The following is a 15,135-nucleotide window of genomic DNA, read 5'->3' as shown; positions in this document are numbered from 1 at the left end:
GGTTTCTCCCTGACCGGCTGTGTTCCAACATGGTATAAATTGTATAGATGGAGTTATGAGGTTTCTCCCTGACCGGCTGTGTTCCAACATGGTATAAACTGTATAGATGGAGTTATGAGGTTTCTCCCTGACCGGCTGTGTTCCAACATGGTATAAATTGTATAGATGGAGTTATGAGGTTTCTCCCTGACCGGCTGTGTTCCAACATGGTATAAACTGTATAGATGGAGTTATGAGGTTTCTCCCTGACCGGCCTGTGTTCCAACATGGTATAAACTGTATAGATGGAGTTATGAGGTTTCTCCCTGACCGGCCTGTGTTCCAACATGGTATAAACTGTATAGATGGAGTTATGAGGTTTCTCCCTGACCGGCCTGTGTTCCAACATGGTATAAACTGTATAGATGGAGTTATGAGGTTTCTCCCTGACCGACATATGTTCCGACATGGCATGAGGTCGACTGTAACGTAATCTTACCGCTCCACAGACAGCACTGCGTCCGTCCAGGTTCTCCGTAAAGTCGTGCGGTCCCAGCAGGACGTGTTCCATCTTCCCATCGAGATCAACGACAACGGCGTTCCCGTGTCGATGAGCTCCACCCAGACGCTGACCATCAGAGTGTGTTCCTGCGACCGACACGGAACGCTGCTGTCCTGCAACGTGGAGCCCTACGTCCTCCCGGCCGGGCTGAGCACGGGAGCTCTGATCGCCATCCTGGCCTGCATTGTCATTCTGCTGGGTAAGATACACTAATACTACACTAATAATATACTAATACTATTCATTCTGCTGGGTAAGATACACTAATACTACACTAATAATATACTAATACTATTCATTCTGCTGGGTAAGATACACTAATACTACACTAATACTATACTAATACTATTCATTCTGCTGGGTAAGATACACTAATACTACACTAATACTATACTAATACTATTCATTCTGCTGGATAAGATACACTAATACTATACTAATAATATTCATTCTGCTGGGTAAGATACACTAATACTATACTAATACTATTCATTCTGCTGGATAAGATACACTAATACTATACTAATACTAGTCATTCTGCTGGGTAAGATACACTAATACTACACTAATAATATACTAATACTATTCATTCTGCTGGGTAAGATACACTAATACTATACTAATACTAGTCATTCTGCTGGGTAAGATACACTAATACTATACTAATAATATACTAATACTATTCATTCTGCTGGATAAGATACACTAATACTATACTAATACTATTCATTCTGCTGGGTAAGATACACTAATACTACACTAATAATATACTAATACTATTCATTCTGCTGGATAAGATACACTAATACTATACTAATACTATTCATTCTGCTGGGTAAGATACACTAATACTACACTAATAATATACTAATACTATTCATTCTGTTGGGTAAGATACACTAATACTATACTAATAATATACTAATACTATTCATTCTGCTGGATAAGATACACTAATACTATACTAATACTATTCATTCTGCTGGGTAAGATACACTAATACTACACTAATAATATACTAATACTATTCATTCTGCTGGGTAAGATACACTAATACTACACTAATACTATACTAATACTATTCATTCTGCTGGGTAAGATACACTAATACTACACTAATAATATACTAATACTATTCATTCTGCTGGGTAAGATACACTAATACTACACTAATACTATTCATTCTGCTGGGTAAGATACACTAATACTACACTAATAATATACTAATACTATTCATTCTGCTGGGTAAGATACACTAATACTACACTAATAATATACTAATACTATTCATTCTGCTGGGTAAGATACACTAATACTACACTAATAATATACTAATACTATTCATTCTGCTGGATAAGATACACTAATACTACACTAATAATATACTAATACTATTCATTCTGCTGGGTAAGATACACTAATACTACACTAATAATATACTAATACTATTCATTCTGCTGGGTAAGATACACTAATACTACACTAATAATATACTAATACTATTCATTCTGCTGGATAAGATACACTAATACTACACTAATAATATACTAATACTATTCATTCTGCTGGGTAAGATACACTAATACTACACTAATACTATACTAATACTATTCATTCTGCTGGGTAAGATACACTAATACTACACTAATACTATACTAATACTATTCATTCTGCTGGATAAGATACACTAATACTATACTAATAATATTCATTCTGCTGGGTAAGATACACTAATACTATACTAATACTATTCATTCTGCTGGATAAGATACACTAATACTATATACACTAATACTATATACACTAATACTATATACACTAATACTATACTAATACTATTCATTCTGCTGGATAAGATACACTAATACTATATACACTAATACTATACTAATACTAGTCATTCTGCTGGGTAAGATACACTAATACTACACTAATAATATACTAATACTATTCATTCTGCTGGGTAAGATACACTAATACTATACTAATACTAGTCATTCTGCTGGGTAAGATACACTAATACTATACTAATAATATACTAATACTATTCATTCTGCTGGATAAGATACACTAATACTATACTAATACTATTCATTCTGCTGGGTAAGATACACTAATACTACACTAATAATATACTAATACTATTCATTCTGCTGGGTAAGATACACTAATACTACACTAATACTATACTAATACTATTCATTCTGCTGGGTAAGATACACTAATACTACACTAATAATATACTAATACTATTCATTCTGCTGGGTAAGATACACTAATACTACACTAATACTATTCATTCTGCTGGGTAAGATACACTAATACTACACTAATAATATACTAATACTATTCATTCTGCTGGGTAAGATACACTAATACTACACTAATAATATACTAATACTATTCATTCTGCTGGGTAAGATACACTAATACTACACTAATAATATACTAATACTATTCATTCTGCTGGATAAGATACACTAATACTACACTAATAATATACTAATACTATTCATTCTGCTGGGTAAGATACACTAATACTACACTAATAATATACTAATACTATTCATTCTGCTGGGTAAGATACACTAATACTACACTAATAATATACTAATACTATTCATTCTGCTGGATAAGATACACTAATACTACACTAATAATATACTAATACTATTCATTCTGCTGGGTAAGATACACTAATACTACACTAATAATATACTAATACTATTCATTCTGCTGGGTAAGATACACTAATACTACACTAATAATATACTAATACTATTCATTCTGCTGGATAAGATACACTAATACTACACTAATAATATACTAATACTATTCATTCTGCTGGGTAAGATACACTAATAATATACTAATACTATTCATTCTGCTGGGTAAGATACACTAATACTATACTAATACTATTCATTCTGCTGGGTAAGATACACTAATACTATACTAATACTATTCATTCTGCTGGATAAGATACACTAATACTACACTAATAATATACTAATACTATTCATTCTGCTGGGTAAGATACACTAATACTATGTACACTAATACTATGTACACTAATACTATACTAATAATATTCATTCTGCTGGGTAAGATACACTAATACTACACTAATACTATTCATTCTGCTGGGTAAGATACACTAATAATATACTAATACTATTCATTCTGCTGGGTAAGATACACTAATACTACACTAATAATATACTAATACTATTCATTCTGCTGGGTAAGATACACTAATACTACACTAATAATATACTAATACTATTCATTCTGCTGGGTAAGATACACTAATACTACACTAATAATATACTAATACTATTCATTCTGCTGGGTAAGATACACTAATACTACACTAATAATATACTAATACTATTCATTCTGCTGGATAAGATACACTAATACTACACTAATAATATACTAATACTATTCATTCTGCTGGGTAAGATACACTAATACTACACTAATAATATACTAATACTATTCATTCTGCTGGGTAAGATACACTAATAATATACTAATACTATTCATTCTGCTGGGTAAGATACACTAATACTATACTAATACTATTCATTCTGCTGGGTAAGATACACTAATACTACACTAATAATATACTAATACTATTCATTCTGCTGGGTAAGATACACTAATACTACACTAATACTATACTAATACTATTCATTCTGCTGGATAAGATACACTAATACTATGTACACTAATACTATACTAATAATATTCATTCTGCTGGGTAAGATACACTAATAATATACTAATACTAGTCATTCTGCTGGATAAGATACACTAATACTACACTAATACTATACTAATACTATTCATTCTGCTGGGTAAGATACACTAATACTAATGTTTTTCTACTGTTTGTGTTTTTATCTGTGTGTTTTTATTTTTATTTTTGTTGCTATGTTTTTTTTCACTGTTGACCCTGTGAAAATGGCTGCTGCTGTTTTTATAGTTTTAATTTTGTACTATTGTAAAGCACCCTGTGCACTCGTGCTGAGAAGGGTGCTATATAAATAAAGGTCATTCAATTCATTCATTCATTCATTCATTCATTCATTCATTCATAATACTACACTAATAATATACTAATACTATTCATTCTGCTGGGTAAGATACACTAATACTACACTAATACTAGTCATTCTGCTGGATAATAATACTAATACTATATACACTAATACTATACTAATACTAGTCATTCTGCTGGGTAAGATACACTAATACTATATACACTAATACTATGTACACTAATACTATATACACTAATACTAGTCATTCTGCTGGGTAAGATACACTAATACTATATACACTAATACTATATACACTAATACTATACTAATACTATTCATTCTGCTGGATAAGATACACTAATACTATACTAATAATATACTAATACTATTCATTCTGCTAAGTGTAAGATACACTAATACTATATACACTAATACTATACTAATACTATTCATTCTGCTGGGTAAGATACACTAATACTATACTAATAATATACTAATACTATTCATTCTGCTAAGTGTAAGATACACTAATACTACACTAATAATATACTAATACTATTCATTCTGCTGGGTAAGATACACTAATACTACACTAATAATATACTAATACTATTCATTCTGCTGGGTAAGATACACTAATACTATACTAATAATATACTAATACTATTCATTCTGCTAAGTGTAAGATACACTAATACTATATACACTAATACTATACTAATACTATTCATTCTGCTGGGTAAGATACACTAATACTATACTAATAATATACTAATACTATTCATTCTGCTAAGTGTAAGATACACTAATACTACACTAATAATATACTAATACTATTCATTCTGCTGGGTAAGATACACTAATACTATATACACTAATACTATACTAATACTAGTCATTCTGCTGGGTAAGATACACTAATACTATATACACTAATACTATGTACACTAATACTATATACACTAATACTATACTAATACTAGTCATTCTGCTGGGTAAGATACACTAATACTACACTAATAATATACTATTACTATTCATTCTGCTGGGTAAGATACACTAATACTATATACACTAATACTATGTACACTAATACTATGTACACTAATACTATACTAATACTATTCATTCTGCTGGGTAAGATACACTAATACTATACTAATACTATTCATTCTGCTGGGTAAGATACACTAATACTATACTAATACTATTCATTCTGCTGGGTAAGATACACTAATACTATATACACTAATACTATATACACTAATACTATATACACTAATACTATAGACTAATACTATACACTAATACTATATACACTAATACTATACTAATACTAGTCATTCTGCTGGGTAAGATACACTAATACTAGTCATTCTGCTGGATAAGATATACTAATACTATATACACTAATACTATATACACTAATACTATACTAATACTAGTCATTCTGCTGGATAAGATACACTAATACTATATACACTAATACTATATACACTAATACTATATACACTAATACTATATACACTAATACTATATACACTAATACTATACACTAATACTATATACACTAATACTATACTAATACTAGTCATTCTGCTGGGTAAGATACACTAATACTATACTAATAATATTCATTCTGCTGGGTAAGATACACTAATACTATATACACTAATACTATACTAATACTATTCATTCTGCTGGGTAAGATACACTAATAATATACTAATACTATTCATTCTGCTGGGTAAGATACACTAATACTATACTAATACTAGTCATTCTGCTGGGTAAGATACACTAATACTATACTAATAATATTCATTCTGCTGGGTAAGATACACTAATACTATACTAATACTAGTCATTCTGCTGGGTAAGATACACTAATACTATACTAATACTATTCATTCTGCTGGGTAAGATACACTAATACTATACTAATACTATATACACTAATACTATATACACTAATACTATATACACTAATACTATACACTAATACTATATACACTAATACTATACTAATACTAGTCATTCTGCTGGGTAAGATACACTAATACTACACTAATACTAGTCATTCTGCTGGATAAGATACACTAATACTATATACACTAATACTATATACACTAATACTATATACACTAATACTATACTAATACTAGTCATTCTGCTGGGTAAGATACACTAATACTATACTAATAATATACTAATACTATTCATTCTGCTGGGTAAGATACACTAATACTACACTAATAATATACTAATACTAGTCATTCTGCTGGAGAAGATACACTAATACTATATACACTAATACTATATACACTAATAATATATACACTAATACTATATACACTGATACTATACACTAATACTATACACTAATACTATATACACTAATACTATACTAATACTAGTCATTCTGCTGGGTAAGATACACTAATACTATACTAATAATATTCATTCTGCTGGGTAAGATACACTAATACTATATACACTAAAAATATACTAATACTATTCATTCTGCTGGGTAAGATACACTAATACTATATACACTAATACTATATACAGTAATACTATATACACTAATACTATACACTAATACTATACACTAATACTATACTAATACTATTCATTCTGCTGGGTAAGATACACTAATACTATACTAATACTATTCATTCTGCTGGGTAAGATACACTAATACTATACTAATACTAGTCATTCTGCTGGGTAAGATACACTAATACTATACTAATAATATTCATTCTGCTGGGTAAGATACACTAATACTATACTAATACTATTCATTCTGCTGGGTAAGATACACTAATACTATACTAATACTATTCATTCTGCTGGGTAAGATACACTAATACTATACTAATACTAGTCATTCTGATGGGTAAGATACACTAATACTATACTAATACTATTCATTCTGCTGGGTAAGATACACTAATACTATACTAATACTAGTCATTCTGCTGGGTAAGATACACTAATACTATACTAATACTAGTCATTCTGCTGGGTAAGATACACTAATACTATACTAATACTATTCATTCTGCTGGGTAAGATACACTAATACTATACTAATACTATTCATTCTGCTGGGTAAGATACACTAATACTATACTAATACTATTCATTCTGCTGGGTAAGATACACTAATACTATACTAATAATATTCATTCTGCTGGGTAAGATACACTAATACTATACTAATACTATTCATTCTGCTGGATAAGATACACTAATACTATACTAATACTATTCATTCTGCTGGATAAGATACACTAATACTATACTAATAATTCGTACAGTATAGTGATCCGTTCTGTTATTGTTTTAAAGGTGTTCTGTTATTGTTTTAAAGGTGTTCTGTTATTGTTTTAAAGGTGTTCTCTTATTGTTTTAAAGGTGTTCTGTTATTGTTTTAAAGGTGTTCTGTTATTGTTTTAAAGGTGTTCTGTTATTGTTTTAAAGGTGTTCCGTTATTGTTTTAAAGGTGTTCTGTTATTGTTTTAAAGGTGTTCTGTTATTGTTTTAAAGGTGTTCTGTTATTGTTTTAAAGGTGTTCCGTTATTGTTTTAAAGGTGTTCCGTTTTTGTTTTAAAGGTGTTCTGTTATTGTTTTAAAGGTGTTCTGTTATTGTTTTAAAGGTGTTCTGTTATTGTTTTAAAGGTGTTCTGTTATTGTTTTAAAGGTGTTCTGTTATTGTGTTAAAGGTGTTCTGTTATTGTTTTAAAGGTATCGTCGTGTTATTCGTGGCTCTGCGGCGGCAGCACAAGATCCCGCTGATCATTCTGGAGGACGATGACATCAGAGAAAACATCATCACGTATGATGACGAGGGAGGCGGAGAGGAAGACACTGAGGCGTTCGACATCGCTACGCTACAGGTACGCTACGCTAAGCTACGCTACAGGTACACTACGCTATGGTACGCTACAGGTACGCTACGCTAACCCTACGCTAAGCTACGCTACAGGTACACTACGCTATGGTACGCTACAGGTACGCTACGCTAACCCTACGCTACAGGTACACTACGCTACGCTATGCTACGCTACAGGGACGCTACGCTAACCCTACGCTAAGCTACGCTACAGGTACACTACGCTAAAGGTACGCTACGCTATGGTATGCTATGCTACGCTACAGGTACACTATGCTACGCTACAGGTATACTATGCTATGCTACAGGTACGCTATGCTACGCTACAGGTACACTATGCTATGCTACAGGTACGCTACGCTATGCTACGCTACAGGTACACTACGGTATGCTATGCTACACTACGCTATGCTACTCTACAGGTCCACTACGGTATGCTATGCTACATACTACGGTATGCTATGCTATGCTATGTTACTGGACAACACTACTACACTACAACACTTCCTCTCCCTCCTCCCGTCTCCAGAACCCAGATGGCGCCAACGGCTTCCTGCCCCGTAAGGACATCAAGCCGGAGCTGCAGTACCCGCTGCGGCCAGGCGGGGGGCGCCACCCGGCCGCCAACAGCGTCGACGTTGACGACTTCATCAAGTCTCGTATCGCCGAGGCGGACGGCGACCCCACGGCGCCCCCTTATGACTCCATCCAGATCTACGGCTACGAGGGGCGGGGCTCCGTGGCCGGCTCCCTCAGCTCCCTGGAGTCGGTCACCACGGAGTCGGATCTGGACTACGATTACCTGCAGAGCTGGGGACCGCGCTTCAAACGGCTGGCCGACCTCTACGGGAACAAAGACCTGGACGGGAGTGAGCTGGACGATGGAGAGGACTCTTAACCCCACCCCTAAGCCCTAACCCCACACCCCAAAGACCTGCACGGGAGTGAGCTGGACGATGGAGAGGACTCTTAACACCCCAAAACCCCACCCCTCACCTCCCACCCCACCCCCCAAATATCTGGAATAGGATTATCTAGAGCTCGAGGTTGGTGACGCCCCCCCCCCCACCTGATCAAGTCCCCGGAAAGTTTGACAGAAGTTAATGAAGTACCCCCCCCCCCCCCCCCCCCCCCGCCCCTCAAAGCGTCGCCATCTTGTGGACCAACATGACCGGGCATAGCTTTCAGGAAGTGTCATCAACGCGACTAGCAGAAAGTTGCCGTACCCCCCCCCCCCCCTTTTTCCATTCCCCCACAGCTTCATCTGATCGGCTCGTTTTTGATTGATTGACGGCTGTCGAGCAGCAGTCTAACGTGGGAAATGAACAGGAAGAGGTTTAATAGGAAACAGTAAATGGGATAATAGCGCCACCGTCTGGAAGTCTCCGGGACTTACCGTGTTACACACAAGATGAACCCGCCCCCAAGCCCCCCCCCTCCCCTCTTTCCTCTGTTGTTGTGAAGACGTGAGAATCGGAAACTTGAACGTCGGTTGTCGGACAAAATAATACTTTTCTATCATCAGAACTCTGAGTGGACCCGATGGACCATGTGATCCCTTTTGTCCTGTAACTCTGAGTGGACCCAATGGACCATGTGATCAACTCTGAGTGGACCCAATGGACCATGTGATCAACTCTGAGTGGACCCAATGGACCATGTGGTCAACTCTGAGTGGACCCAATGGACCATGTGGTCAACTCTGAGTGGACCCAATGGACCATGTGGTCAACTCTGAGTGGACCCAATGGACCATGTGATCCCTTTTGTCCTGTAACTCTGATTGGACCCAATGGACCATGTGATCCCTTTTGTCCTGTAACTCTGAGTGGACCCACTGGACCATGTGATCCCTTTTGTCCTGTAACTCTGAGTGGACCCACTGGACCATGAGGTCCCTGGACCTCACTTTGAGAACCGCTGTGCTATTGGTTGACCTTTCTGTGGACTGTCCCCCTCATTGGCTGGAGCCCAATGAAACAGTGGCTGGCTGGGAGCCAGAAGCTTCGAGTAGGTTAAGAAACGTGAATATGTCTACTTCATGTTTGTGGTGGTTTCTGTGCGAGGGGACGGACGGACTCTGGGTTGTTGATACTGTGAAGTGGTGGCCTTATAATAAATAGACAACAACTCAAGAGACAAACAAACAACAATACGGCAGTTAAGAGTATGACTGCTAGCTAGCTAGCTAGAAGCTAGCTAGCTAGGTAGCTAACGCCCTGTAGCATTACACAGACTGAAATAAAATCAAATAAACAGTGCCATGTGTGGAAAAGCTCTGGATTCAGAGATGGCGATGAAGAGAAGGAGAGAAAACTGAACAATTAAGAAAGAGAAAAAGAAAAAAAATCTGTGGATGAGATTTTTCACTTTGTTTTGTTATGTCACCGTATATCCACCAATCACACCATAACCCCATTTAACCACGCCCCCTCACCAGTCCACATCAACCAATCACCTTCCACAACCACGGATCACGTCCAACGACCAATCGAACATCACGTTTTCTCCCGAGAGTTCACCACGATCAACCTGTGAGCTTAGAAAAACAACAACATGGAATCTTACGTAAATATCGCCTTATACTTAAATGGATGTTTCACTTCCAACATGTTTGGGGTCAGACGTGACAGTTTTTTAAGTTTCAGATTCAGTATTTCAATATTTGATACTAATTTTATGAGACACGCCCCGTTCCAATACAAGCTTGTTGTAACTGAATTTTCTGGTGTCTGATATCGTCCTTCTGATACGTGAGGCGACCATGTTTCAACTTTCAACTTTTTCTTTCTTGTTTTCCCAAAAAGTATAAAAATAAACAAAAAAGTTATTGGAAAAAAATAAATAATAATAATATTTATACGTATTAGAAGGACATCAGAACCAAAGGCAGTAAATCTACCATGGTATAAATGGACTTTGTATAGGAAGGGGTGGCGTGTGTGATGAAATTATTATTAATATCTGTGTCTAAATCATGAATCAAGCAACTAAAGGCCTATTCATAGTCTGGATTTTCGGTGATGAGGTGACCACCGCTCCGGTGGTGAGCTGACCACCGGAGCTGAAATAACATTGAGCGGTGGTGAGTAAAAACAGAGAGATGGGCTGGAGCGGTGGCGGTGGTTTGCTCTTCACTGTGGCTCGTGACGTCATGTTGTAGTTCGGTGGTCACCTAACCACCGTAAATCCAGACTATGTATGAGCCTTTACAATCTGCACAGGGTGAGAGACACAAACTCCACAGTACAGACTGTACTTTAAAATGAACCCAGACAGACTGTACTTTAAAATGAACCCAGACAGACTGTACTTTAAAATGAACCCAGACAGACAGACTGTACTTTAAAATGAACACGGACAGACTGTACTTTAAAATGAACCTAGACAGACAGACAGACTGTACTTTAAAATGAACCCAGACAGACAGACTGTACTTTAAAATGAACCCAGACAGACAGACTGTACTTTAAAATGAACACAGACAGACTGTACTTTAAAATGAACCCAGACAGACAGACTTACTTTAAAAGGAACCCAGACAGACTGTACTTTAAAATGAACCCAGACAGACTGTACTTTAAAATGAACCCAGACAGACATGTTTATTTAAATCAGTCTGGAAGAAACCAACTATCTCCATTTGTTTATATACATCAGTGCTATTGAAGTATTAAAACAAAACCGCCTAACACTCAAAATACTGTGTTCAAGTTCAGGAGACTTCAGGGAAAAAAGCAATTATCCTGAACGCTGCCTTCCTTCCGGTATGGAAAGGAAAGGAAAAGAGAGGCATTTAGCATTTCTTACACCATGTAGTAAACGCTGCATTCGTGGTCTGGAGAGGGCAGTTGTTTTACAGAGGTAACCCTATCTCCACAGTAATGGTTAAAAACCTCCTAACTCCATCTACTGGACAATAGCTGGTTTCTTACAGACAGCAGAGATACTGTATATCCAACGTGCACTCTCCTCGTGCACTCTCCTCGTACACTGTCCACACAAGCTAAGAAATGTGTTTGTTCTTAGGGGTTCTTAGGGGTGTACGTGAGTGTATTTCTATTTTTCTTTTTTTGACGCTGTGTTGACGGTGACGTGTGTTGCATCAACTCACGCCACTGTTAACAGCTAACGGCTAACGGCTGACAGCTGACAGCTGACGGCTGACGGCTGAATGCTAACGGCTAACGGATAATAGCTGACAGCTGCTGGAAAACATCTGAGAAAAATAGATAGAAGGACAAATAAATGAACACAGGATGTTGTCCCCCCCCCCCCTCCCCCCTGCATTCACTAATATGCCGACGACGTCACGCTTTTTTCAAGAGTGTAGTTTTCTTTTCTTTTTTATTATTATATTATGATGATCATTGTTTTGTATTATTATTATAATTATTATAATTATTATTATGGAAAGTATTGTTATTTCTTTGAACGCAGCTACACTGGGACAGAAATGTATCTGATCATTTTAAAATAGATTGTTTTCTGTTGGTGACAATTCTCACAGGAATCCAAATGATCTGATTGGACGGTTAGCCTAACCCTAATCCTATTGGAGGGTTGGAGGGTTAGTCTAATCCTATTGGATGATGATTCTGGTTCCTTAACAATTCCCTTTAATCATTCCTATTGGGGTTCCAAATGCACCCTTACAGGTCTGTAACTCTGAGAGTTTAACACATGGAACCAAATGGACCCTTACGGGTCTGTAACTCTGAGAGTGTAACACATGGAACCAAATGGACCCTTACGGGTCTGTAACTCTGAGAGTGTAACACATGGAACCAAATGGACCCTTATGGGTCCGTAACTCTGAGAGTGTAACACATGGAACCAAATGGACCCTTACGGGTCTGTAACTCTGAGAGTGTAACACATGGAACCAAATGGACCTTTACGGGTCTGTAACTCTGAGAGTATAACACATGAAACCAAATGGACCTTTACGGGTCTGTAACTCTGAGAGTATAACACATGAAACCAAATGGACCTTTACCCAATTGGTTCCATGTGTTACACTTTCAGCGTTACAGACCTGTAAGGGTCCATTTGGTTACAGACCTGGTTGGATGAATAAATGTCAGATAGATTGATCTGTCTCGGTGTAAACTCTCTTGTTTTCTCATTATTTCGATGTTTGTAATATGTTTTCCCTCTTCCTGGTGGATCTGCGAAGAACGCCTCCTTTTTATTCTCTTGTCCACTTTTATGGTACCGATTTGTACAATTTTAAAAGTTCTTATTTTTAGTATACATGCAGAATATTCCAGTTATTACGATGAAAAAACATGTTAAGATAAAATGAAAAAAAAAGTCGCAGCATCACACCATTATATTTTCAGAACATTGCGTACTGTTGCTTTATTACAAGCTTCTATCTAGAAGCCAGAAAATGAAGAAAAAAAAACTTTTCAATAAATGCTCTTTTTATAAAACATGTAAATGTGTGTGTGTTTTACATTTATTATTATTATTATTATTATTATTATTATTACTAGACCTGTACGTGCCCGTCAGCCATCGTTTTTTGAATTTTTGGAGAAAAAAAATTTAATCCTCGTTTTTCATCATTTTCATCATCATATCGTACCCCAGTGATACTCAACCTCAGGCCCGCGGGCCACATCAGGCCCGCGGGACCATTATGACTGGCCCACCAATGAAAATCTAAAAAAAATAAGAAAAACAAATCTGGAAAATGAAATAAAAATAAATAAATCTGAATGAAGTTATCTTTAATTACATTATTATAAGTAATACTATTAGAGTTGTACTATTACTCGAACGAAAATAAAAGCAATGCAATGCAAATGAAAGACATATAGGCTACTGTGTATCCCTATTCCCTGACATAATTTTATAGCTAAACGGACAGAATTCTATTTTATTTGAATGATGAAACCCAGCTGCCATTAATAGTTGGAAATGGAAATGGAAATTGCGGAAATGGAAATTGCGGAAATTGTAATTGCGGAATTTGCGGAAATGGTGGAAATGGAAATTGCGGAAATTGCGGAAATTGCGGAAATGCGGAAATGGAAATTGCGGAAATTGCGGAAATGGTAATTGCGGAAATTGCGGAAATGGTGGAAATGGAAATTGAGGAAATTGCGGAAATGGAAATTGCGGAAATTGCGGAAATGGAAATTGCGGAAATGGTAATTGCGGAAATTGCGGAAATTGCTCTTCACTTATAGCTATCTATTTTCAGGTAGATTGTTTTATTTTACTCAGTCAGCCATATCACTACTCATTTTTTTTCATGAAAAAGGTCATAGCTGGGTAATCTGTTTTCAGGCAAATTGTGTTTATTGTATTTTATTTTACTCAGCCATAACAATTTATTTTCTGTTAACCAACTTGCTGGCTGGCAGGCAGACAGCTACTCATAGACAGGCAGACAGACAGACAGCTACTCATGGAGAATTGGACAGGCAGGCAGTCAGACAGCTACTCATAGACAGGCAGACAGACAGCTACTCATGGAGAATTGGACAGGCAGGCAGACAGCTACTCATGGACAATTGGACAGGCAGGAAGGCAGACAGCTACTCATAGACAGACAGACAGCTACTCATGGACAATTGGACAGGCAGGAAGGCAGACAGCTACTCATAGACAGACAGACAGCTACTCATAGA

General features: G+C 36.3%; 1 protein-coding gene across 2 annotated transcripts in view; it reads left to right on the top strand.

Annotated features, from left to right (window-relative positions):
- Window positions 1-13,937, top strand: part of cdh11 (cadherin 11, type 2, OB-cadherin (osteoblast)) — a 43,382-nt gene extending 29,445 nt beyond the window's left edge. Inside the window, exons 13-16 of one of the 2 annotated variants that reach the window (XR_013965319.1) lie at window positions 489-740; window positions 8,344-8,495; window positions 9,021-10,218; window positions 10,386-13,937. Coding sequence is in view for 1 of the 2 variants with exons in the window: in XM_080782638.1 (XP_080638764.1) it covers window positions 489-740; window positions 8,344-8,495; window positions 9,021-9,389 (773 nt within the window). In the remaining variant the exon portion in view is untranslated. Of the gene's footprint in view, window positions 1-488; window positions 741-8,343; window positions 8,496-9,020 lie in introns of both variants that reach the window. The other variant, XM_080782638.1, reaches the window with a different exon arrangement.
- Window positions 13,938-15,135: the final 1,198 nt, after the last annotated feature.

Source organism: Protomyctophum bolini, assembly GCF_963924005.1.
Source record: "Protomyctophum bolini genome assembly, chromosome: 14".
NCBI classification, from domain to species: Eukaryota; Metazoa; Chordata; class Actinopteri; order Myctophiformes; family Myctophidae; genus Protomyctophum; species Protomyctophum bolini.
Note: the sequence above shows the minus strand (reverse complement) of the source record. Positions and strands in the feature narration are given on the sequence as shown.